The following is a 23842-nucleotide window of genomic DNA, read 5'->3' as shown; positions in this document are numbered from 1 at the left end:
GGCCGAGGGGTGATGCTCCTGGGAACTGCACCTCTTTTTAAGAGGAAGGCAGCTTATCCTTGAAAGTTACTTTGCGAAGGTCAAGAGTGGGACTGTGACAGAACAGCCTGACAAACACATCTCCCAAAGTCCTTGGGCCCGATAATGTATGTCCCATGCAATGTTGACACTAGTGATCCACCAAAGATCAGGTTAACAAGTTTGACGTTAGTGACAGCGTGATTTGTTCCGCGCTGGCTCTGAATTCATAGAGCGGCTGGCCTTCGGTGATAAACTATGGCACCGCGCGCACGAGGCTGTGGCAGTTGTCACCAGCCGGAGCACGGAGATGAAAAGGAAGCAGAGCTCTAATCAAAATACAGTGGTCAGTAGAGGTTGAGCTGGAAATTGAAGCGTGCTGGTACTTTTCCCACTGCGGGCTTGCTCTCCAGGCAGCCCTCCGTGCCCAGGCGGTGCGCGGCGAGGCCACCCAGCGCCTCCGCGCACCCCCAGCCTCTCCTGCGGCTCGCCTTTAAGGTGAGGACAAGCCCAGCGCCCCACGTGCGCCGTGTCCTCCGCCACCTCCCGAAGCGCCTCGGCACTGCCGACCTTCAGGGCCCCTCGGGGGAATAAATCCAGGCGGCGTGGCAGCAAAGACGGTGGAGCTGTGCCGCAGGTGAGGGGAAGTGCTGTAAATAAGAAACATTAACACGACGGAGGGGGCAGGAGAAGGGAGAGCGCTTGGCAGAGGAGCGGGGCAGCACGGCTCACGCGGGGACCGAGATGAGGACGCAATTTCCCCTGGAAGGAGAGTGGAGGGGGCAGGCACGGCGCTGCAGAGGGCAGCAGGGACCCTGCGAGCTTGGGGTCTGGGACACGGCCACCCTGCAGCCCCTGTGGTGGCAGGGATGGAGCAGCTGTGCAGGGCCGGGCAGCTCTTGGACCCGGCTTGGGGCCAGCATCAGCGGGAGCAGTGCCCAGGCTGGTGGGGACCCGGCCGGCTGCCATCACCCCGTGCCCCCTCCTCAGCCCAGGCTCCGCTCCGAGCCCTCCCTGCCGGGCACGTCCAGCTTCGTGTGCTGGTCCCTGCAGCACTGGGAAGAGGAGCAAAGCTCTCCCTGTGGGAAAGGAGGGTCTGCACAGACACCCAGACGGGCTGCTGGAGCAATTCTCCCCCTTGACGTGACCCTGGGATTCTCCTCCCTCGCCCCTGCCCGCACCCACACCACCCTCGGGAGGTGCCGTGTGGGAACCACAGGACAGCGCGAGGCCGTGGCCTGTGGGCAGAGCAAAAACCCTCCCGCGAGCACAGGGCCCCGGTGCAAGCTCAGGACCGGCCCTCAGATGAGGCTGAAGGCGCTCAGCGCTGATCTATGGCCTGACACCTTTACTGCGGCTGCTGTAAGGGATTATTGTGAGCACGAAGTTCCAGCTCAGGGGGAATTACTGCTTCATCTGGCTGCAAATTACTGTCAGGGGCCCAGGCTGGAGCAGATCACCGTTCAGCCAGCCCTTTGCCTTGGCCTGGTTTTGAGACGGCTCCCCTGGCCCTCTTCTGCTCCCTGGGGCAAAGCCCCTTTTAGGTCTGAGCAAAAGGATTTCTGCTGTCCCTGAAGAAGAAATGTTGCAGAATCTCCGAAGTAAAAAGGCCTGTTGGGTCAAAGCCCTGTCCTCACAGGCACCTTGCATGGACCCATCTGCTCCGTGCAGGACCCAGAACCACCGTTTTCGGAAGTTTTGCAGTTCACAAGCTGCAGAGCAATCCCAGGACAGACTCAGGGCCCAGCCACTCGCTTGGTGCAGCCGCTGCGCTCAGCAGTGTGTGGGCCTCAGCGTGCACCCCCAGCACCCACAGAGATGTAAACACGAAAAGCACTTCTTAGTCTCTCACCACACACCCACCTCGGTGACATGGAAAATCTCCAAACGGTTTCTGCAGTGCCTCCGGAGCTGCTGGTCAAGGCTCCCCGCCGCAGCCGCTCATGCAGACGATCCCTCCTGCCGCAGCTGCTGCTGCAGCCGCCCCTCCTGCAGCTCCCGGCCTGTCCCGGCCACCCCCGGGTCCCCAGGTGACAGCCCCGCCACGGCCACGGCAGAAAGGAGCAGCTCTGTCCCCCTGCCCTCCCACCTCTTGGTCAGGAGGGGATGCGCCGTGCAAGCCGCTGCTCTCGCATCGCCCTCCCCGGTGCCTGCCTGCCGATCCCAACGCCCAGCTCTCAGCAGAGGTCACTTTTTGCACGGGTGGGATCATGCACCTTGGGGAGACCCAGCCACACCGGGATCATGCACCCTGGGGAGACCCAGCCACCTCGGCGGCACCCAGCCCCTCCCAGAGCCACCCCGGTTCCAGTGTCAGCCCCACTGTGCCAGGGAGCGCCGCGGGTGCCACCACACCAGCACCCAGCCCCATCGCCCAGGGACGGCCGCCTCGTGGATGAAAGGAAGCAGCAGCCTCACCAGCGGTGCAGAACAATTCACATTTATTAGTTCATACAGCTAACACTCGCTACACATGCGTTCAACACTTATTGGTCACATTTCCACAGGTAGTCAAGTCACAGAGCGGGGCAGCGGAGCCGCGCCAGGCCGGGCTGGCAGGGAGCTGCGCCGGTGCCACTGCGGCAGGGCCGGCCGTGCCCCGCGCCACGCCGGGCCGGGAGGAGCATTCCCTGGGGCGCAGCAAGGCGACGGGGACACGGCTCCTGCCAGGCGCTCCCAGGGCGCAGGACTCGGGCGCAGGCTCCTGCCCCGACCTCGGCTCCCCCCTGCTAACGTGCCATGCCAGGCAACATCCTGCTTCCCTGATTTAGGCAAGGGATCGTGGGAAAAACAGTGTTTTACTGGGAGAAGCCACTGCTGGGAGCATCTGCGGAAGGGCCCGAGGACCAAACTGGCCTCGGACCCACCCCACGAGCCAGCAATGGCCAACACGAGCACCAGCCAGCGGGCCGGAGCTGCTCCCTCGGGATCCGCCGCCAGGACGCGCAGGCTCGCGGAGGCCCCGGGCCACCAGTGCAGGTCTGCGCCGTGCCGCAGAGGGACGGAGCTGCCTGCTCGTGGAGTGGTGGGTGCCAACACAAGCCAAGCTGGCAAGAGCCACATCCTGTACGGCACTGTGCTCTGTCAGGAGGGAACGCGGAGCTTGGTGCCCCCGTGGCACCGTGGTGCTTCGTCCCAGGAACAGCAGCAGGACCTCTGCGAGCCGGGGTGCCCGGTGGTTCGGGGACGTGAGGTCAGGAACCACCACGGGTGCGTCTAACGGCACCAACAGGCAGGGAACTCCTGCCATTCACACAGACCGGTCTTCTCTAGCAACAAACACCGGCAGCATTTTGTTTTTCTCACAATCCCTTTGAGATGATAAACAGGATGTCACACGAGGTAGTTTTGTTATGGAAATCGAGTCAATAATGTTATCAACTATTACAAGACATTTCATAAATCGAAAGAAAACAATGAATCACAAAAGGCTTTGTTAAGGTTGATCGTCATCTGGTTTCAATTTCTGTTTCTTTTTGCCCTTGGGGGCATTTCTTCCACTGAACCGTGTTGCTTCTTTCATAGACTTGTTAGAGGTCAACTGCACAGTATTTTTTTTCAATTTTTTTCTTTCAAGGCAAAGACACCGCCTATACTGCCCTCACCAGCTTTCTGCTCTGCTGGTTTAAACTCAGCGTGCACATCCTGGCTGCTGGGACAGCCGAGGAGGTGGCTTTTAGCCCCGCAAACCTGCTGCCAGGCTCAGTGCTGCTGCTCTGCCGGTGCCGGCCCTGCCCGCGGCTGCAGCGGGCTGGAGGGCACCATTTAGGATATTCCCAGCAGCTGCGGGTGAACCGCTTGTACACGTCAGTACACCTCTCAGCCAGACTGAATGAGCCTACAGTCCCGGCAAACACGACGAGGAAGTTGTACCAACTGGACATCCAAATGCTCTAATTCCTAAGCCACACACTGACGGCAGGAATGGGACTGCCTGAGAAAGAGAGGTGCCCGTTTTTTCCTTTTCCATGAGCACCCGAACCCATTGAGCACTGAGGGCAAAAGGATGCGGTGCATTTACGCGCTGCTTTGAACATGGAAGCACAGAGGAGCCTCCCTCTCCCACTCCCAGACGCTGACGTGCCCGGTGAGGGCGTGCAGCTACGCACGAGGCTGGCCCTGCACGCTTCGCCCTTCCCACCCCGGTGGAGCTGCTGCTGCGGGGCTGGGGACTGGGGGCTGCGGGGCTGGGGGCTGCGGGGCGAGGCAGCGGGGCGCCAGCCAGAGGCACGGCACAGCTCCGCTGCGGGGGCTGCTGTTTGCTCCCCAGCCCCACGCCAGCCCCACGCCACGCAGTGCCCCTGCCAGCCCCACGCATCCCTGGGGAGGGTTCCCCACAGCCACCGGAGGGGCCTAAACAAACGTCCCACCAGGAAAAACAGAATTCTCCCCCCGACACCTCCGTATGGGGGCTTTATTCAGGTCTCAAAGAGTCCTCCAGACAAGTCATGAAAGAAGCAACTGTTGCAACATCAAAACTCGGGTTTCTCTGGGTCCCGTTTTAAATACTTATCCCTGAGCTGCTGTGCATTGCAAACAACACACTGAGAACCCAGAGAAACGCCACAGCTTGATACTGACATCTCACGCGTTACCCCCGATTTAAACATCATCTAAAACTTAAAAATTAGCTTCATACTTAAACTAGTTCCCCAAGTTTCCCCCTTTCTCCTGCCTTTTATGTGGCAGGGATGATTGCCGCTTATTATCCTGAGAAATACAGAAATAACATTTTCACAGACACCAAGCTTCATAGCTTCAAATCAAAACCAAGAAAGAAGAAAGAATGAACGGTAAATAGCACATTCACGGGAGAATTTTTTGTTGTTTTTAAAAATGTAATAAAAAGAAATTCAAGTGGTTTTTTTTTAGTTTTTTTTTTTTTTTTAAGGTTGGTTTGAAGGACAAGACTTAAAATCATTAACCTGAGCTGGCTGTGCTTCTGTTCTGCGCACACTTCTGAAGAGCCCTTGTCCATGCCGGCACACAGATGTGCCGCGCGTAAGGGAGGGCAGGACGGGCAGCAAGGGGCTCAGAGCGGTCGGCACCCCCGGGACAGGTACCCGCAGCCCACCTCCTGCGCAGGTCACTTCTGCTCCTGCGGCACAGCCCCATGCCCACGCGCTCAGCCGGGAGCAGATGGAGCCACGGCTCCACGGGCAGCAGGAGCCCGGCCGAGACGCCCGCACTCCTCGCGCACCGCATGCCCTCGCAGGCTCGCCCCGAGCCCACGGCAGCGCAGGGAAAAGGCTGGAGCTGGTCTCAGCAGCAGCGCTGGCAGGGGCAAGGTGCTGCGGGGAGGGAGCCGGGGGGGCCGTGCCACCGCACCTCGCCGTCATGTAACGGGGCCGGGCTCCCCCGTGCTCCTGCTGCCCGCAGCCGGCAGCCCGGCCGAGCGGCCTGCCCTCACCGTTTGGAAACCGCTGCTCCCCTTCACTGCTTGTGCTGACAGCAGACTACAGAAGCTCAGAATTTAGGACCTACAGAACAAGCCAGAGCTATGCCCTGGTTCCCCAAAGCATGCGATGCCTCTGCCCAGCAGTGTAGGCTAACAGGCGCGAGATGAGCAAGGGAACAGCCGCTAGCAGGATTAACAATTAAAAAGGAGCTTGCACGGATGTGAAATGGCTCTAGGGATAGCTCCTGCTGCATCCATTTTGCCATCTCCAGAACCTCTCGGTTTAGAGGTTCGTGGCATCTCTGAGCATCCTGGCAGTGCCCCCATCCCACTGCCCTCTCTAGGGGCCGGGGCACGTCGAGGACAAGAACTTGCTCTGACGCACGCAGTGGAGTCACGACTCCGTTCATGTGACAGAAGCTTGACCCAAAGGCAAGCTTCGGAAGAAAATGCAGAGGTTTTCAAAGAGCTTTTGTTCAGGTCCCGGGATCCTGCCACTCAAGCAAAGACTCATCCCCAACACCTGCAGCAGCAGTGCCTGCTCTGCGCTCTGTGCTGGCTGATGAGCTGCAAGCCGTAAAACAGCAACTAAGAGACCTAAGCAGAGCTCCTCTGAATATGTGAGCCTGGGCATTTCAAATTTATGTCCCGAATCTCGGTTCGGATTAAAAGTAACTCTTCAGCCTTCTATTTGCACAAATACTATGAAGGAGAGGAGGGGGTCAGTCAGCCAATTTATCTTTCAAATCGGGGATAAAAATTGACTTGTCATGGCAGAAAATTCTACCAAAGACTATTATTGTTGATTGATTCCTCTATGACAGAAGGTCAGATAAGCAACAGCAGATAGGTACCAAAGATAATGAACTTCCCCCTACTAGCATTAAGCACAAATAAAATATGAGTCCCTGTAAACTGAATGTTACGTGAAGAATGGAACAAAAATTCCAACCTTTCCAGGGTGTCCTTCAAACCAAATTCACAAATACATCTAGCGACTGACCTAATGTCTCTACATTTCTAGCTACGTTCCTACCTTCTCATAATACCTGAGTTTGCAATGCAACACATTCACTTTACCCTGTTTAAAAAATACAAGTCATTAGAGGACTTGGTGCAGAAGATATTACGACTGACTGTCCAGAGAGTTACATTCTGGTTTGGTATATCAGCTTCTGCCTCACTTGTCAACTTAGTAAGGCTTTTTACTCCCTACAATAAACCTATTATTTGTTAACAGATACTGCTGCCAATCAGCCTTTATACAATTTGGTTTATATAATAGAAAGCAGAACATTCTTGACCGTTTATCATCATATATGAATTTAGGTGTGGTTTTTGTTGTTGTTGTTTTTGGTACAACATTAGTCTTGGGAGTATTCTGGATAAATACAGAATAGCAAATATGTTATTTTTGTCGGGTATTTGGCAATAAGATGACCACTTCTATGTACACTAATTAAAACAAACTCTCATTCATCAACAGATTATAAGAATTCAGTAATCATAGAATAAAATTACTGCTATGCAATTTAACAATTCCTTGAGTGTATAAAACAGCAAGCCAGAAGATAACCCGTAATAAAAAGATCATATCAAGCTATTTGGAAATTAAACTTAAAAGCTGAGAAATAATTTCTAACTTACAAACAGATATACTAAACTCTTACCATTTACACTTGAGGTATATGCTGTATGCAGAAGGCTTTCCTGAGAAATATGTGCTTGTCTCATTTTACAATCAGAAAGTAAATGAGATTTACAGAACCAACTTTGGATTTGTGAAGCTCTATCAAACCGAACTGCTGCTGGTCCCAGCAGCTGTTACCCGTAACATCATATTTAAATAATGAAAAATGAGCAGCTAGTGGACTTTTAGAAAAGGGAAACTGACAAGCTGGAAGATTCCCAAGCAGAATCACAAAGAAGGCAATGCCGCCTTGGGCCTGCCGCTAGTCAACAGCACACCTCCGAGGAGAGGTCTGAAGGGAGCAGGCAGCACCCAGCACCCGGCACCGCTGTTGACTAACCTAGAGATGTGCCAAGCTAGTGGGTCACAAGGTCTCTTGGGTTGCAGCTGAACCCTCTGGGACGCAGGGGAAGGAAAGACGACTTTGGTGAAGGCATTCCTGCTCACCATCACATTCATTTTCATCTCATAGCAGCTTCACTCCCGAGCAGTACTTACTGTGTGCCATGCACAGCTGCTACCAGGACAAGACATCAAGGGAGCAACTGGCTCCTCCGACCCTGAAGGAACGGAAGCTGCTTCCCAACGTATTTTACAAAACAGCACTCAACAATTTGTTACCCGAAGATCATATATAATGATACAGGGAAGGAAGTCCAGACAGGGTAACGTGGCTGCCCAGGGGAATCTTCCTAAGTTAACTGTTAACGAGAGATCAGAACAGGAGCTTGTCCCCTACGCTCCCCACCACCACCACGGGCAAGATGCCATGAGATTTCCTATGAGAATACCCAAATTTAGATAAGCACCAGGGCTTAGCAGTTACTCACACAGCTAACCAGCTGTCATTAAACCATTCCTCCATGCAGTGGAGTGGTGTGGAGGTTGCTAGATGGAAAATCCAAGCCTTGCAACGCCTGGGACAAACAGCTGACCAAGTACTGTATTCACACCAATTTTTCCTGGTGCGAAAGGATTCCACTGAGCAGTAAAACTGTCCTGGCAGAATACAACTATGGATCATGCCCTCCCCAAGTCCAGCAGAGAAAAGCATGCCAGAGGATACTGGAGTCCCTGGTCACCATTATGCAGGTTACATTAAACCATGAGGTGGGTTAACTGTTCCCAGAAACAGGCTGCTTCTGATGGCTGCAGTGCAGAAGTCTCCTCAGCAGTCAGACACCACCTTGGGGGAATACACTAAAAGGGGCAATCCTGCCTCTTCTCTCCTGCTTTTATGAATGTAAAACGGATCTTAAGGAACCGATTAGAAATTATTTGCAGTTCTCTCTCTCAACAAGAGTACCTTGCTGCTGTAATGTCAGAGACCTGCTACAACCTGCAACAGCACAATTTCAGTCGAATGGAAAGGTGCAGCAGCAGTGGCAGACCAGCTGGTGAGGCTGGAGACAGAGGGCAGATTGCACTCCTGCAGCTCCAGGAGGGAAAGGGGTTGCAAGCCCTTCTCGGCCTGGGAGCACTGCAATCCTGGGGGGCAGAATCCAAGGAAACTGCAGGCACTGCCATTTGTGGCTGAGAACTGCCAGAGTAAATAAAAACAACTGGCTAAGCAAACTTTTTCTTCTTTTCCTCTCCCTGTCGTCTTTTTTTTTTTTTTAATTTCCTTAAACAATAACAAAAATAAAGCTTGGCACTTCTCTAACACCCACTTCTCCAAAACTGTCCATTTGGGATGCTAACAGCTCTTGTCAGTGAGGTGAGGCAGTTTGTGCTCTTTGACAAACGCTTTTGGATACAAATCACGGAAAGAGCAGTGCGCGAACAGCATCTTCTCCTTGAGGTAGTCTTAGTCATCTCAGTCCCCAGCCCCAAAATACAAAAGAACTAACCCTAACAAACACTGTCACATTAAACATCTTCACATTCTGTAAACTGCTGGAGAATGCATCTGCTGCATTCATACAGAACCATGTGCATCGTGTTGAAGATCATACATTCAACTCTGTCGTGAAATAAATATATAGGAAAAAGAGTAAAAAAACAAAAACAAACACAAAAGGTTCTTGCTACAATGGCAGGGACACCCATTGCCCTGTCTCAGCACTTCCCTCCTGCCCTGGTCATGTTTCCCCCTTCCTCTCCAGGTGAGCCCGCTCCCTGCCTGAGGCACAGAGTAAGGCACGGGTTGGGGGCAAGCTGGGCTCACTCTTTGCTCGCGCTCGTCTTGCAGGAATGTAGAACGGCCTTAAAAAGGAGAGGTAGCTGCTCCAGCGGGACGTTCACCATTTTTCCTGTTAAGAAAAAGACCAGAATTAGCAGCCATTCCTGAATCAGATTTCCGAGAGACACCTAAGCCAGCACCGCTGACGATGGTTTTACCTTGAACCTCTCAGAGAAACAGTTAATCATCCTACTGCTACATTAGACATTTGATACCCATTTGGACACAACAGGATTTATTATTTACTGAAATGAAAGCTAAATAAACGGGCAAAGTCAGATCAAAATGATTTCTCCACAATGGAGCAGTATTTATAGAAACTGGGAAAGACTAAATGCTGTCTCTCCTCAAACTCCCTTGTAGATCCCAGTGAGTAAATTATGTGAGCTATTATGTGATTATTATCTACTTTGTTACAGCAGGGTTGGATGAAGCATACGGAGCCTTGACACCAGGAGGCGAGTATCTTCCTTTACCATAACACTTGGGAACAAACAATGTCTTAATAACACCAGACAGTGTAGATCTAATTAGTGACTCAAGTGAAGTTTACAATTCACCTGCGTATTTCAGATATGCTAACGCCCAGAGGAGCTGACGCCCAGGGTTTACCCCGTAGGACTGCAACTGCTCTGCTCGCCCTGTGCTCCTCAGCAGCACTTCAGGGACCTCTCTACCTCTCATGGAACAACCTCTCAGACCAGGACTACACCTATTTAAGACAAAATGCCTCTGAGCCAGGACTGAAGGGAAGAAAATAAAATGCAAACCTGACCCAAGTACTTAAACTGAAGCACTTGAGGGACAAAGCCTGTCTTCTCAGCAGCAGGGGACTATGAGCAAGCAGCACACAGCGCCGCACCGTGCAGCAGAGGGGGACAACTTGCCCTGTGTCAGCCTACCTGCAGAACCGGGGGTGACGGGAGACCCCTTCAAAGACAAGGGAGAAGCTTAAGTAGAAAAAGGTCTCACATAAACACCCTCTGACAAAGTAGGCAAGATTTTCATTCTCATAGATTAACTTTCTTTTAAAAGAGGATTTCATAATTTGCACATGAGTGCGGTGGGAGAAAAAGTTACCTGCTATATATCGTATCTCTGGCAAACACATCATTAAATCCGGAAAACGGTTGGGCTGATGGGGGTATTTGTACTCTGTGAAATCCTGGCAGACATACCAGTACCGCTTGTTCAGCTGCTCCAGCTGGGATGCGTTAGTCAGGCCCCTAATGTCTGAAAGAGCATATGATTAGAGAAATGAAAACACGAGGAAAACATCTGAGAACAACAGCAGATTCACACTTACTGCCATCTCTTCAGGAAGGACAGACTGATTTCTAAAACTCTAAGCTGGGTCACTGTTCTGGAGGCTGACTTCAAATGTCTAGTTACCCAGAGACTAAGATCTCACTCCTCTCCTGGTGTGCCTGCACCCCCAGGGTGTCCAGGTGCAAGACTTCCTTCCGCAAAAGACACGGATGAGAACAGCCCAAGTCCTGAGCTGCTCATCTTCAGAGCCTAGTGAACTCTCTCGCAGGTAACAGCTCCAGACCTGCAGTCCCTGACTGCCTTTTGCAAGGCAGCTGTGTGTCAAGGTTCACTCCTCACAGTGGATTCGCTGTAATACTACCTCAGACAGAAACACGGTGATTTTAGCTGTATCATGATTTTAACTGTACCATCTGGCTGAGGAAAGCGGTCAACTCTGTAACTCCAGGTATCGTCGCATTTCTCCCCACTTGCTTACGAATTATGTCATATCATTTATAACCTGGTCAAGCTCTCGTTTTCAAATTTAGCTTTACCAGTGTCAGGCAATGTACACAAAGGAAAAATGGACATTTCCAAGCCATCAACAGGGCAGGAAGTCCCCCTGCCACCTTTCAGCATGATCAATGACATTTGCATGCTGCTGGGTGTCCTGGGAGGGATCCAGCGCGGCCGGAGCACGGGAACTGCACAACCCTCGCTGCGGCTCGCTCCCGTACGACAATGTGACGGAAGAGGCATTGATCTCCTGCCCAAGAGCTGACTTTTAAAAATAATTTTCAGGTATTTCACATAAAAAATTGCAAACTTCAACTAAAAATAAAAGGAGGCAGGAAGTTAATGAAAATACATTTCGGAAAACAATGGAGACAGCTAAAGAAGTGCATTATCCAGTGTCAGGAAACTGCCCAGGGAAGCAAACCGGATCTCAGCCCGGGCACACATTGAAGCGTCAGCACTATCTCCTGGTGAAAACGAGTGGGGGAGGAGGGAGTTTTCAGCACATTTTTACAGACTGCAACTATCTTTCACAGTACAAAAAGACTCTGGGGACATTTATTTCCAAAATTACAGCTGAACACCATCTATTAAGCATTTGCCTCTCCACGGTTTTCTTCATTTATGCACACACAACATAAAGAAACGTCCCAAGAGGCTCCACGGATGTGTAATTACGACAAGCAACTACTGTATCAGGGAATCACAACAAACCTATCGATTCCAAACTATTTCAGCCCACTGCATTTGTTAGGAAATGACCAGGATTTCCTCACTCATTGAAGAATTAATCTGCAGTTCATTCTGCACTGACTTTATTCAAGATTTTGAAATGTCAAGGGTCTTGCAACGTTTTGGACGGCCAGCTTTAACAGAGTGGTTAATCAACAGGAGGATACAGCCCCTTATTAGGCGGAATTCATTGCTTGCACATAAATACTTCATTCGTGAATACTTTCCATTTTAAAGAGGTAGCATTAGGCACAGGAAAATATATTGATGAAGAACCTAAATATCAGGAAGCCAGCTAGGTGACCTAAGCATAAATCCTGAAGGTAAATATTTTACAGAATCAGAAAAGCTCTAAAAAAAAAAAAAAAACAAACAAACAAAAAACAGGGAAAATCAAGCTTTACAAAGCCACCCTTTCAAGCAGAAGAATGAACAAATACATTTTTCAGTTGGGAATCTGTGAAAGCTCGTCATGCAAATAATCAATACTTACTTTGGAAAAAAAAAACATGTGAATTAACTGTTTTAAAAGAATCATTTAGTTAATTGCCTAAAGAGCTACCTAAACCACTGATACTTTCAGATGACAGATCCTTGCCTGGTGAAAAGTTCATTAGCAGTTGGTAAGTAATGGGTCACCCAAATGTCCTCTAGGAAAGTTTCGCCAGTCTCTCTGCTATGGTCTTACTCTGATACTGGCCCAGTTGCTACATGTGTAAAATGGCACACGTACTACCTTCAGTGTCTACATCTGAAGGCGATACAAATGACTACGCAAATGAATTCATTCACTTCCAGAACTTCCTCAGGCAGGTATCTATGACACTGTGTGGCGCATTGTCTGTACAAGGGCAGAGTTTCCAGAGCCCACATCTGTCCCTGGGTTTCAGATCCCTTCCTCCCCTTTTTCATCAGGGAAGCAAAGACTGTTCAGATCGTTTCAGACAATTTCTCCGGCAGGACTGATTCCTCCTCTTCATTGACTCACCTTGGTTTAGAAAGTTAATGGCTTTCATGCATGCATACTCCTCGTTGCTGACCTTCAACTGGTTAAATTTGCGAAAGAGGTAGATCAACCGCTCCATCACCTCCATCCCCTCTTCACTGAATCTGGAGGACAGAGATCATACATCAATGCATTCAGGACACAGTCCACACAAGAAAGGTAAGAAGATTATTAAAATAACTTCAGAGATTTTAAAATTTTGAAGTGGAATTCAAAAAATCTTTGTCAAAACTGCTTCAAGTCTGCTGGGACTATTAAGTTGAAGTTGAAGCAAGTGTTTCAGTTCATCATCAGCCTGTTCTGACAGAGCTTAAGGTTTGACAGAGCCAGAAATGCACAATAACTTCTTGTGTGCTTGTAGGCACACTGCTTTGCCTCTCTACACTTCTATTTCCCCCGCTTTCCATCAGGATAGTGCCTTCTCACCTCACTGGGCAGGCACCTTTCTTCAATTTGTATTTTCTGCCACCTGCAGCAACTGAATTTATCCCTGCAAGTGGCCAGCAGAAATACTGAAGCATCCTGCAAGGTGTGCTGGTGTCCCATACAGCTGGACAATACCGCACATCCAACCTGGGGGATTTAGGCTTGGTACTGTTGTACAGCACGTTACAGAGGAACACAAGTTCTCTGCAACAGACATCTAACCTGACACCCAACTTGTTGGCTTTTTTCTTTTTCCTTTTTTTACAAACAAAGCCCTCCGTTTCAGAGAGCTGCTACATTAATTTTATCCTTTTCTTACAAAATCAATGCAATTAGCAAGCTTTGGCTCTGCCCAGGGCTTTTCAACATGAACAGAGCAGCACCAAAACACAGCTGCATCCGTGGTGCAGGGCTGCGGGAATACGGACACCAGACCCTGCCGCACAGGAACCACCTCCTGTTGCCAACAGCAGAAGTGCCTACAGTTTCTTTTACCTACATACTGCTATTTGAGTTAGCATTATTTATATACCAAAGAACGACACTGCCCCATGCACAACAGTGGCACCCTTCAATTATCTAATGGGCAGGTGAGGAAGATCACCTCCATCACCTCCCTAAAATTCCCACGAGCAACTGATAAGGGTTCCGGACTTCCACACAACCCCATTTATTGCCCGTGTGTTACGGTTTGCTGATCTTTGTCGACTGAGAGCTTCCTGAAGTGAGACACCACAGTAAGGCTGGGAGCTTTTCCGCAAATACAAACATGCACAGAAGCACAAATAATCCTTGTTAAAGTGAGTGAAACTCCAGGTCACAGATGCAATGCCTAAGGGTCTAGGTAGGACATGCTATTTGCTTCTAAAACCTGCCCCTCAAATAGGATGTGCAGGTTTCATTCCACCTTATCAATGCGTATCAAGATCCAATCAAAAACCCACTGCTGCTAGCGAGGACTGTCACAGGTCCGCTGCTGGGACCTGGAGCCACCCTTTGCACAAGCCCAGGGGAAATTCTCACCGGGTACAAGGCGCGCTCATTTCTGAATGTGCGTCGTCTGTATACGGAGAGCTCTGTGCTCGGCCACGCTGCGATACGCAGCGAGGGAGCCGGGCTGTTTGTCAGGCAGAACGGCGTGGGCTCACTCAAAGCAGGCAGGTGAGCAGGAGATTAGAGGCCAGCGTGGGAGTCCGATGCTAAACGCACGATAACAGACATCTAAGAAGCTTCAGAAACAGGAGGGGGATGAGATGCTTCCGAGAAAACCATCAGCCTCAGGCACGGGAGGCTCGTTGAAAGCAAGCTGCAGGCTTCTCCCCGAGCTCCCACCCTCGCCAGGAGAAGCCAGGAGCTGACGGGAGGGGTGGGAGAGGGCACCCTGATGCACGGGAAGGCAGCCCCTCAGAATCCCCCGGGAAATCGACTGCTGGAGGTTGTATGGGTGCAGAACAAAATCCCCATGCTGATGTGAGTGCTGGGCTCCCGCAGGAGCCAGGCCCTGCCTGCGTGCCAGCACAACAGAGGTGATTTAAGGCAGAGGCAGAACCTGAAGGGCGCAGAGCAGCTCCCGGTGCCTGCAGGCGATGTCCCACGTGTGCAAATGGCCAGTACCAGCCTCTCCTGAGCGCCTCTCACCGCGATACCACCGGTTTCAAAGAAACCATATATTGCATAAATCCTGAGAAGTGGGACAGAAGTGTTTAGGCAAGCTTCAGCTGCGCTCTGGCATTGTACAGCACAAAGAATAAGAGCACAACCAGAAAGCCATCTCTGAATAGAACGAAAATAGAACCCTTTTCACTGAATAACACCTTATTTTGGCATGTGTTTGTTTACTTCAAAGTTATTTGTAAAATGCATGGTGGAGTTTGGCCTCAGAGAAGTGAAAACAAGCTATCTGAACTTCAGGTCAATTCTTCAGGAAAGTAATATTGTAAGTGATGAAAGCCTTGTCGGCTAATCTAAAGTTGTACAAGTTTCCTTGCTCTCAAGTTAACATTAAAAATCTTGCAGGTGCAAGATTGCAAAGCTCAAGAAGTTAATGAGCACAAAGACCACTCAGTTGTCTGTTGGGTTTAATTGTTTTTAGAGCGTGCACATTTTTACCAGCCACTCATCACTTCATAAATCCAGGAGAGCTCTTCTCTCATTCCTGCAGTTGAACTGTCTTACTTTTCTGTGCATACTTTCCTCCCCCTTTCAAACAAAGCTGTTCTGTTTTTCACAGCCCTATTTCTTCCTGAGGACTGACTCCTCCACACACTTTTCCTCGCAGTTTACACCAGGCGGGTTTCTGGCTATGGGTTATCAGGATCAGCTGGGGAGAGGGGGAAGGGAAGCGGTATCAGGAGAGTGCTGGGGGAGGTCAGGAATCTATTCATTTCATAGTCATCTACAGAAAAACAGCACAATAAAAGAAAACATTTGATCCAGCAGGCCACGAGAACATTCAGCCCATTGTTAGAAGTGATTAAAACACAGGAGCTCATCCCATATGTTCATTTGTCACCCACCTAAGCATTAACATTGCTCCTGGCATTTTGTGAGACTGAAATTCACCCCAAAAAGCCAGACTAGCACTGCTTAAATTAATTTTTTCAATTGGCTGTAAGACCAGCCTTCAGTTTGTAATAATCAACCAACACCGGAATTCAAGGAAACTGAGGTTCTTCAAGAAAAACCTCTCCTTCTGAGTCCCCTTACAAACCTGAAGGAAAAGCTCTTTCACGAGCACGGATCCCAGCGCCGCACGCAGTTACGCTGGGGGCAGCCACCACGGCGACAGCTGAGACTGAAAGGGCACAGCTCAGATCCCTCATCTGCGCAGCTTCCCGCTAAATGGCTTTTTGGTGCACGTTTTCCCATTTTCCCTATTAATGACAATTAATACTTGAAAAGCTAAATCAGAAGAAGAGACCACAGAAACGTCGCACTCCCAAGCACACCTATTTTCACCCATGTGCACAGATCTGCCCTGAAGGACTTTTGAGGCTACCGGCTTTGAATTGCCCGTTTCTGAAGGGCGAGGATTCCTCCTTTGTCTTATTTTCTTACCTCTCGCTCATATTTATCACAACCCCAAAATGAAACGCACGCTTCTCTTTAGAGGCTCCGACCAGGACAGCGCGAACAAAGGGAAGGCTGAATACAGGAACAAGTGGCATTGTGTCTTTCTGTGACCCTCGCTGCTCCTCGCAGGAGCGGCACCAGATGCGGGATGAATGGCCGGGCCGGGCGCAGGACCTGCCCCAGGAAATGAGGCACCTGGGGCCAGTCCTCGCCTCCTCGTGGCCATCGCCCAGTCAGCCTCTCAGGTTGTGAGAGCGGTTCACAAAGGAACCGCGTGAAACTGCTAGGTGCTGGGACGACCGAGCGCGCAGAAGTGTTTTAAATCTCTGCTCCCCAAACACTCAGATCCCCCGCCGACTCTTGCAGAACTGCCGGGTCTATCGAGGCAGGGAACGAACAGGGCAAACGTCAGAGGGTGGGCAGCAGTTTAGTCTGCCACCAAAAGGAGGACCTGTCTGGCACCAAGACTACAGCAGAGAGAGAAAGGAGAGAAAGGGAAAATAGGGAAAAAAAAGGACACAAAAACCCATCACCCTGGCCCAAATGATAAATGAAAGGCAGGTTCCTCAGAACATCAGATAGTACACACTACGGAAAAAAAAACAACAGCTAAGTTGCAACATCTTTAAATTTATGCAATCAAAACACTGAAATAGCAATTAATAATGAAGACTTTGATACTAACGATGACCAGCTTTGTGAACAATCGTTCCCCTGGCCCAAGAGATTTTTAAAGGAGACCTTCTGTTCTGTATCTCAGGGTTACCCAAAGTGTCAGACTAGTTAGTTTTACTCTCTCCACGGTAAAGGCAGCTTGCGGAGCTGTGCTGGAGGAAGACAGCCTTGCTACAGGAGAACGAACCATCCTCGAAATGATCTAACCAGTACCTGTTTTCTCCTCCAACAGCTGGGAAGCCTCTGAGCTATCTGCTCAGGACAGGGGGGAACCCTTCTGTTAGTGCTGCTGTTAGTTTAAAAAACAAAGAAACGAGAAACAGACTACATCCACAGTTTTTTTTTCCCTTATTTGCAGTTTGATTTTATCAACTTCATCAGCTTTTATCAAAGAAATTAGAAAAAAAATATATTTTTTAAATGTACTGAAAATTCTTAAAGAAGGATATAGAGAAAGCTCAGGAAAAAATAGGAAGAAACGGGCCACTCACTGAGAAACATAGAATGCAAGTGTTTTTGAGCTGCATGAAGCCACAGAGACCAGACAGAAACAAAACTATCAGTCTCAATAGAAAACACTAACTGATATCACGGGATCAGACTGAAATATATTACAAGTCTTGCCCTTTTTCTGTGCACAATTCCAAATGAATATTTCCAAACATGATTTACCTTCAGCTGTCTCCCCACAGTTTGAGGACCCAGGTAAGTCAGTCAGTTTGAAAATTTAGAGGAATTCTAAGACAAGTCACCATTAAGAGAGGCTGAAATTGAAACCCTACTTCTGTATAAAATTAATGGGGATGCGAGTGAGAAGGACAAACATTTCAAGTTAAATAAAACTATATTTTAAAAAGAGACTACTTAAATGGAAATTACCCTTCGGATCCAAATACATGAGACTCAAAGCAAAGGTGCATCAGGTTTCCTAAAAATGTTTGCACAGCTAAACACCACTTATCTTCTACCTGTTAGAACTGCTAGCATATACGTTTTAAGTCTGAGGTATAATTTTCAGAAACACTGAGTCTACACGAGCTCTTGGTCCTCATCAGCCCCAGAAAACAAGCCTGTAATTCTTACCAATTAAAACCTGCTGGTTTTAAAATACAATCTCACAGGATCATTTGAATGAAGCCTGCAGAGAAGATGCATAAATGTGCACCCACTTTTTCGATGTAATAGATTGTCACATTTAGTGAATCTGCTGCCTCCCTAAATGCAGATTTTTAAAAGGTTTCCTGGGGCACCTCAGTGGCTCTTCCCAAGGCATTTGGACCTAAGGAGCACAAGCATGAGCCAGAACAGCGTGTGCCCACCCTGCTCCGGGGACATCCACTCCAAAAGCACGACCAAAAGGAAACTTCAGACAGCATCACACACCGCCCTGAAAATGCAGGCTTTACTCAGCACTGACTAGCCACGGCCCCCGTCACATATGAAGTCTCAGGCATTTGTTCTCAGCACGGAATAACCTTGCCTTGAAAACAGAAAGGCGGCAGCAGCGGGCGAAGCAGCCTGTCCCCACAGGGGTGGTGGGGTAGGGAAGAGGCACCTGGCCACCCTGCTCCCTGCCTGCTCCCCCATCACCACATCACGCTCCCTCACCTGGGGCTCAGCCCAGCGCCTCACCTGTGCAGCTCATCATCAGAGGGAGAGTACTTGGAGGTGACATCCGCGAGGTCACCAAAGATCTGCTTGCTGTAAACAGTCAGCGAGGAAAGCAGGATCAGCTCCTGCCAGGTGGAGCTGAGCAGGCAGGTATAGTCCTTGATCGAGAGTTCACAGAAGAACGGCAGCTTCTTGATCCAAGCAATCTGCCTGAAAAGCAATTCATCCGCCAGACGACACAACAATGCAAACAGCTCTGCCTGAGTCACTTTATACCTGCAGGCACAGTTAATATGAAGGCAGAGAAATAATTAAAAACATTGAATGACATAATCTGACAAGGCACTTGAAGAGCAAGGAAAATGTCACCGGAATTGGCGTGCGAGCGCCCGGCATGCCGGTGCCCAGAGTGTCACCTGGCGGTGGGAGCAGCGATTGCCAGAGCCTGCCGGGGGCTGGGGGAGCCCCCCCGGCAGCAGGGGCTCTCCCGGGGCAGGGGGCAGCTCGGCCCCAGCAGGCTGACCACCCGGCTTTATTCCAGCCGTGTGTGTTTTTCCAGCTATGGGGCTTATCCCCAGCCCTTCTGCACGGCTCGGGGCTGAAACCATCAAACCCTGCTCCCGTGCAGGCTCAGCCTGGCACATGCAGCCCGAGGCACCCCGCCAAGGTCTGCGCACCCCAGCCCCAGCCCAGGGCCCAGCCTAGCCATGGGACACGCTCTGGTTTGCTGCTTGCACTGTGGCTGCAGCTGCTCCCCAGGCGCTGTTCCCCGTGCCATCGGGGCTGAGAGCACACACCCGGCTCCCCGTGCCCCCAGCACCCTGCGCAGCACGAGCTGCGGGCGTGCGCACACACGGGCAGCTTACTGAAGGACGAGCTGAAACGTGGAGCTCGGGGCTGCCCCCTCCGCCACGCTGCGCACACTCACCCGTCTTCAATGAGCATCGGAGTGCCGAGCGGCTCCAAGTCCTCCGCTGACACCAGCTGATTGATCAGGCTGTGCGACTGGGGGTCCAGACTGCGCGCTTGCGGGGGCATCAGAGCCGAGTGAGCAGAATAGCTAAAAAGGTGCGGGAGGTACTGATAGTGCATGGACACCGGCGTCCCAATATACTGATCCCTGAGTGCAGCGAATCCATTCAGCTCCACAGACCTACTGGAAAAGGAAAAGCTTTTTAATATACTACAAGAATTCCACACAATTCATTAAAATGTTAAAAATCCAGCTCCACCAGAAATGTTGAAAAAAATGAAAAAGGAAAGAGAGAAGAGAAGAGAAGAGAAGAGAAGAGAAGAGAAGAGAAGAGAAGAGAAGAGAAGAGAAGAGAAGAGAAGAGAAGAGAAGAGAAGAGAAGAAGAGAAGAGAAGAGAAGAGAAGAGAAGAGAAGAGAAGAGAAGAGAAGAGAAGAGAAGAGAAGAGAGAAGAGAAGAGAAGAGAAGAGAAGAGAAGAGAAGAGAAGAGAAGAGAAGAGAAGAGAAGAGAAGAGAAGAGAAGAGAAGAGAAGAGAAGAGAAGAGAAGAGAAGAGAAGAGAAGAGAAGAGAAGAGAAGAGAAGAGAAGAGAAGAGAAGAGAAGAGAAGAGAAGAGAAGAGAAGAGAAGAGAAGAGAAGAGAAGAGAAGAGAAGAGAAGAGAAGAGAAGAGAGAAGAGAAGAGAAGAGAAGAGAAGAGAAGAAGAGTAAGAGAAGAGAAGAGAAGAGAAGAGAAGAGAAGAAGAAGAGAAGAGAAGAGAAAGAGAAGAGAAGAGAAGAGAAGAGAAGAGAAGAGAAGAGAAGAGAAGAGAAGAGAAGAGAAGAGAAGAGAAGAGAAGAGAAGAGAAGAGAAGAGAAGAGAAGAGAGAGAAGAGAAGAGAGAGAAGAGAAGAGAAGAGAAGAGAAGAAAGAGAAGAGAGAGAAGAGAAGAGAAGAGAAGAGAAGAGAAGAGAAGAGAAGAGAAGAGAAGAGAAGATCCCTTTGTGTTTAAATCCTGCACTGGAAATACCAGGGCGTGCAGAGAGGTGCCTCGCACTCGCCTCGCGTTGCGCCTGACTCCAGCTAGATCCATTTAGCGAAGCACGGGGCACTGCTGCCGAGCAGCCATTCTGAGCACAGCACAGAGAGCTGACTGCAGCAAGCATTTCCACTCCTGCTTTCTTAAAGGGCCAGAATTTAGGACTGTAAATTAAGCAGTTTATACAGCCGGCGAACACAAACACCTCCTAGCTTAGAATGCAACCGAAAGCAGACGGACTGCAAGCCCGAGATTCTTGCCGTGTTTACAATCAAATGCTGAATCAGGTGGCCAGCACTAACAGTAACTGACAATATAACACCACCAATTAGTAACCTAAATGGAGTTCATTTATTTTCAAAATCTGAGCACAGTGGAGAATAAGAGCTTATATAGAACAAACAGTGAGAGCTAATCAGGTTTCCATGATCTGCAGGGGGAAAAATCAATACAAATTAAGAACTCTGTTTCAAATATCAGAACATTAACTCAACATTGCCTTCTTTTTTCATTTAATCATTAGCATTTCACCTCTCAATTATTTCCAGTCCAGTGGCTGTCTTTCTAAAAGCGCATTTAGAGATGTAAGAATGTGCAGTAAATGTGCAGTATGTTCAGCTTACACGAGGAGGTACTTCCAGGGTAATTTTTCCTACATTGATCCCAAGTATCACTCGGGGAAATACAGTCAAAATTATTGTAACGTGAAACTCTTCCAGAGGTAATTCCCACCTTGAAGATGGAGTAGAAACAGGTGAAGGCTGGTTGCTCTCAGAAACTCCATTTCCAGGGGAACTGTGGTCGCTGTCTCCGTTGTTGCTCCATGACATGTTTGCCTCTCCCTCAAATTCTTGTCCAGACATAATTCTTTCAATCTCTTCCTCCGATATCTTTCAGACATAAGATTATTACAGTTAGTGCCAAGCTGCTACTTCCACTGAGAAGAGAAACACGGCAAAGTTTCCATACGCAAACACCTTGACTGTCCTGCCACAACAAACAGGGCTGGAACCGACCTGCGCTAGCAGAAATGCTTCAGTGTCCCGAGAAATACCACACTCTCCCTTTGCATTTAACAACATACATGAAAAATTCTCTTTACAGCTAGTCATGGTGACCTTCAGCTCCAGCAGTACAACTCAAGTGCTGATAACAGAGTAGACAGGAATGGACACATGAAAAGATGATGTCAAATACGCACACAGCAACGAGCCATAAATCAGCTGGATCACACAGTGAAAAAATGGGGAGCAGTTGGGGCCAGTCCCCTGAAAGCACCACTCGGTACTGAGCAGAGGTAAAAGGCCATCAGCAGGTGGGGCAGGCTCTGGTTTGACAGAGCCATTGAGAGAGGCACTGTGGTGTATCTGAATTAGTCAGGAAACTGCTCATAGGGAATCACTGTTCACTGCTTTTTCCCCAGGTTGCACCTAAGGAAGTCATCAAGCACCTATTACTTAAAATAAGTATTAGAGAGTAAAATGTATGAAGCTAAAATGGACTTAAAAAAATAATGGAATTCACTGCTACAGGATACTGGAGAGACCAGAAGTAGGAAGGTTCAAGGAGCTGGCTACGCTCCTGGAGATTTGCATCGGCAGTGATGAATATGCAACAAAGATTTTGGCTTCTTTTTTTTTTATTGTGAGTACCTCAGCATGGCTGTCACAGAACATGGAAAGACCTCGAATTAGCACTCTGCTAGACAGTGCAGTGAGCTCAGGCTCTTGAAAATGACGTTCAAACACTGCTTGCAGAGTTTATTCCAGTCTTGCAAAATTGTCAGAAAAGCCTACCAGGCTTACCCAGGTAAAAAACGTGAGGAGTGCAATAATTAAATTGTCTTTGCCCAGGAAATGGAGCTGACGGCATCACCTGTGGGCCAGCACTGACCGACCACACAAGCCTCAGGTGAGCAAGGGCCCGTGCTGCCTAGCCAAGGCTGCTCCTTTACTAGAGCTGCATTATTCGGAGGCAGCAAAAATTCAGTCACCAAGCCAGAAATAAATGTTTCTTCTTGACAGACCCACATGGGATTTGGAATTAGTAACCAATGTGGTTGTAAACACGATGTTTGCAAAGAGCAGGAAATGCTGTATCATTTCTAAGGGATTTTTATTTATTTATTTGAGCTGTCTCTCTCCTAATGCTGACTGTCAGCAGGGCCACACCACCTAATTCTTGTTTTCTTCTTGGTCAGTCACGGAGGACCTGAGCTGCCTGGCCCCTGGCTCTTCACATCTGCCATTCTGCGCTGGGGTGCGCAGCATTTTCATAGGCGCGCTGTCACAAAAATGCTTTCAGTATTCTTTCTGTTTTATTAAAATAAACAGTAAACTTTTTAAAGGCCACTTTTCTAGAAGCAAGCTGGAAACAGCCATCATTTCTCACGCGTGCGGTACAAGCTGCTGTGCTGAATTACCTCGCGTTTTACAAGACATCTCCAGACAAGCTGCGCCATCAATCACTGAGACATTTACTGGGAGCCCCACTTGCAACAACTTAAGAAATTGCAGCACACAGCCTGCAAGATTTACTGGGAGCTTTGGAGGGATTGAGGTCCTCGTGCTGCTCACAAAGGGCAGGCGACTGCGCTGGCTCAAGCAGTAACCCAGGGATCCCAGGGTGTTCGTGCAAGCACCTGCAGCAATCCCCCGGGGCTGTGACGCGTCCTCTCCCGCAGACAAGCGGAGCCGCGCTTTATTTACAAACCTACTGTTTGTGACATGCATCTCTACCAGACGGGGAGCCAAATCCCCACCAGGCTGGCAGGAGGCACGGGCAGGGCTGGGAGGCTCTGCCAGAGCAGCGCCGGCCCCAGCCCAGCCCCTGCTGCTCCCCGGCACCGCGGCACCAGCACCGCCCCAGCCCGCTCCCAAAGGCGCTCAGCTCGGTGCCTCCTCCCCGTCCCAGGGCGCGCTGCTCATGACTCCGGCTCCCAGCAGCTAGAACCAGGAGTAATGGCAAGGAGAGCACTTGGAAAACACACCTCCCATGGACAGGACCTGCCTTCCCATCAGAAAACGGCCAGCCTTTCCCCTGCCACAGCAGAGGGAAGCCCAGCTGATGCAGAGGTGTGTGCCAAGGTCAGCTGAACAGGAGCAAGCGAACCCTGGAGACATTTCTGCATGTGCTCACCTGGACAGGTCCGATACTTTTGTTTCTGCCTCCTGGCATGCCATCCTCTCTGATTGCTGAAAGAAAACAAACAAATCTTGGTAAGGAACACTACTATTTGGTATCAAAAAATCGATTCCTACTAATAGATTCCTACAAAG

General features: G+C 49.7%; 1 protein-coding gene across 7 annotated transcripts in view; it reads right to left on the bottom strand.

The window, feature by feature from the left end:
• Nucleotides 1-2444: 2444 nt before the first annotated feature.
• Nucleotides 2445-23842, bottom strand: part of NR6A1 (nuclear receptor subfamily 6 group A member 1) — an 87326-nt gene continuing 65928 nt past the window's right edge. For 6 of the 7 annotated variants that reach the window (XM_066980565.1, XM_066980568.1, XM_013188764.3 and 3 more), the window contains 7 exons: nucleotides 23703-23758; nucleotides 21297-21454; nucleotides 19506-19733; nucleotides 18599-18853; nucleotides 12776-12897; nucleotides 10369-10521; nucleotides 2445-9358 (listed from right to left, as the gene is read on the bottom strand). In XM_066980565.1, coding sequence (XP_066836666.1) covers nucleotides 9270-9358; nucleotides 10369-10521; nucleotides 12776-12897; nucleotides 18599-18853; nucleotides 19506-19733; nucleotides 21297-21454; nucleotides 23703-23758 — 1061 coding nt within the window. In that variant the 3' untranslated portion in view covers nucleotides 2445-9269. The remainder of the gene's footprint in view (nucleotides 9359-10368; nucleotides 10522-12775; nucleotides 12898-18598; nucleotides 18854-19505; nucleotides 19734-21296; nucleotides 21455-23702; nucleotides 23759-23842) is intronic. The other variant, XM_066980566.1, reaches the window with a different exon arrangement.

This window comes from Anser cygnoides, chromosome 20 (genome assembly GCF_040182565.1).
Source record: "Anser cygnoides isolate HZ-2024a breed goose chromosome 20, Taihu_goose_T2T_genome, whole genome shotgun sequence".
NCBI classification, from domain to species: Eukaryota; Metazoa; Chordata; class Aves; order Anseriformes; family Anatidae; genus Anser; species Anser cygnoides.
Note: the sequence above shows the minus strand (reverse complement) of the source record. Positions and strands in the feature narration are given on the sequence as shown.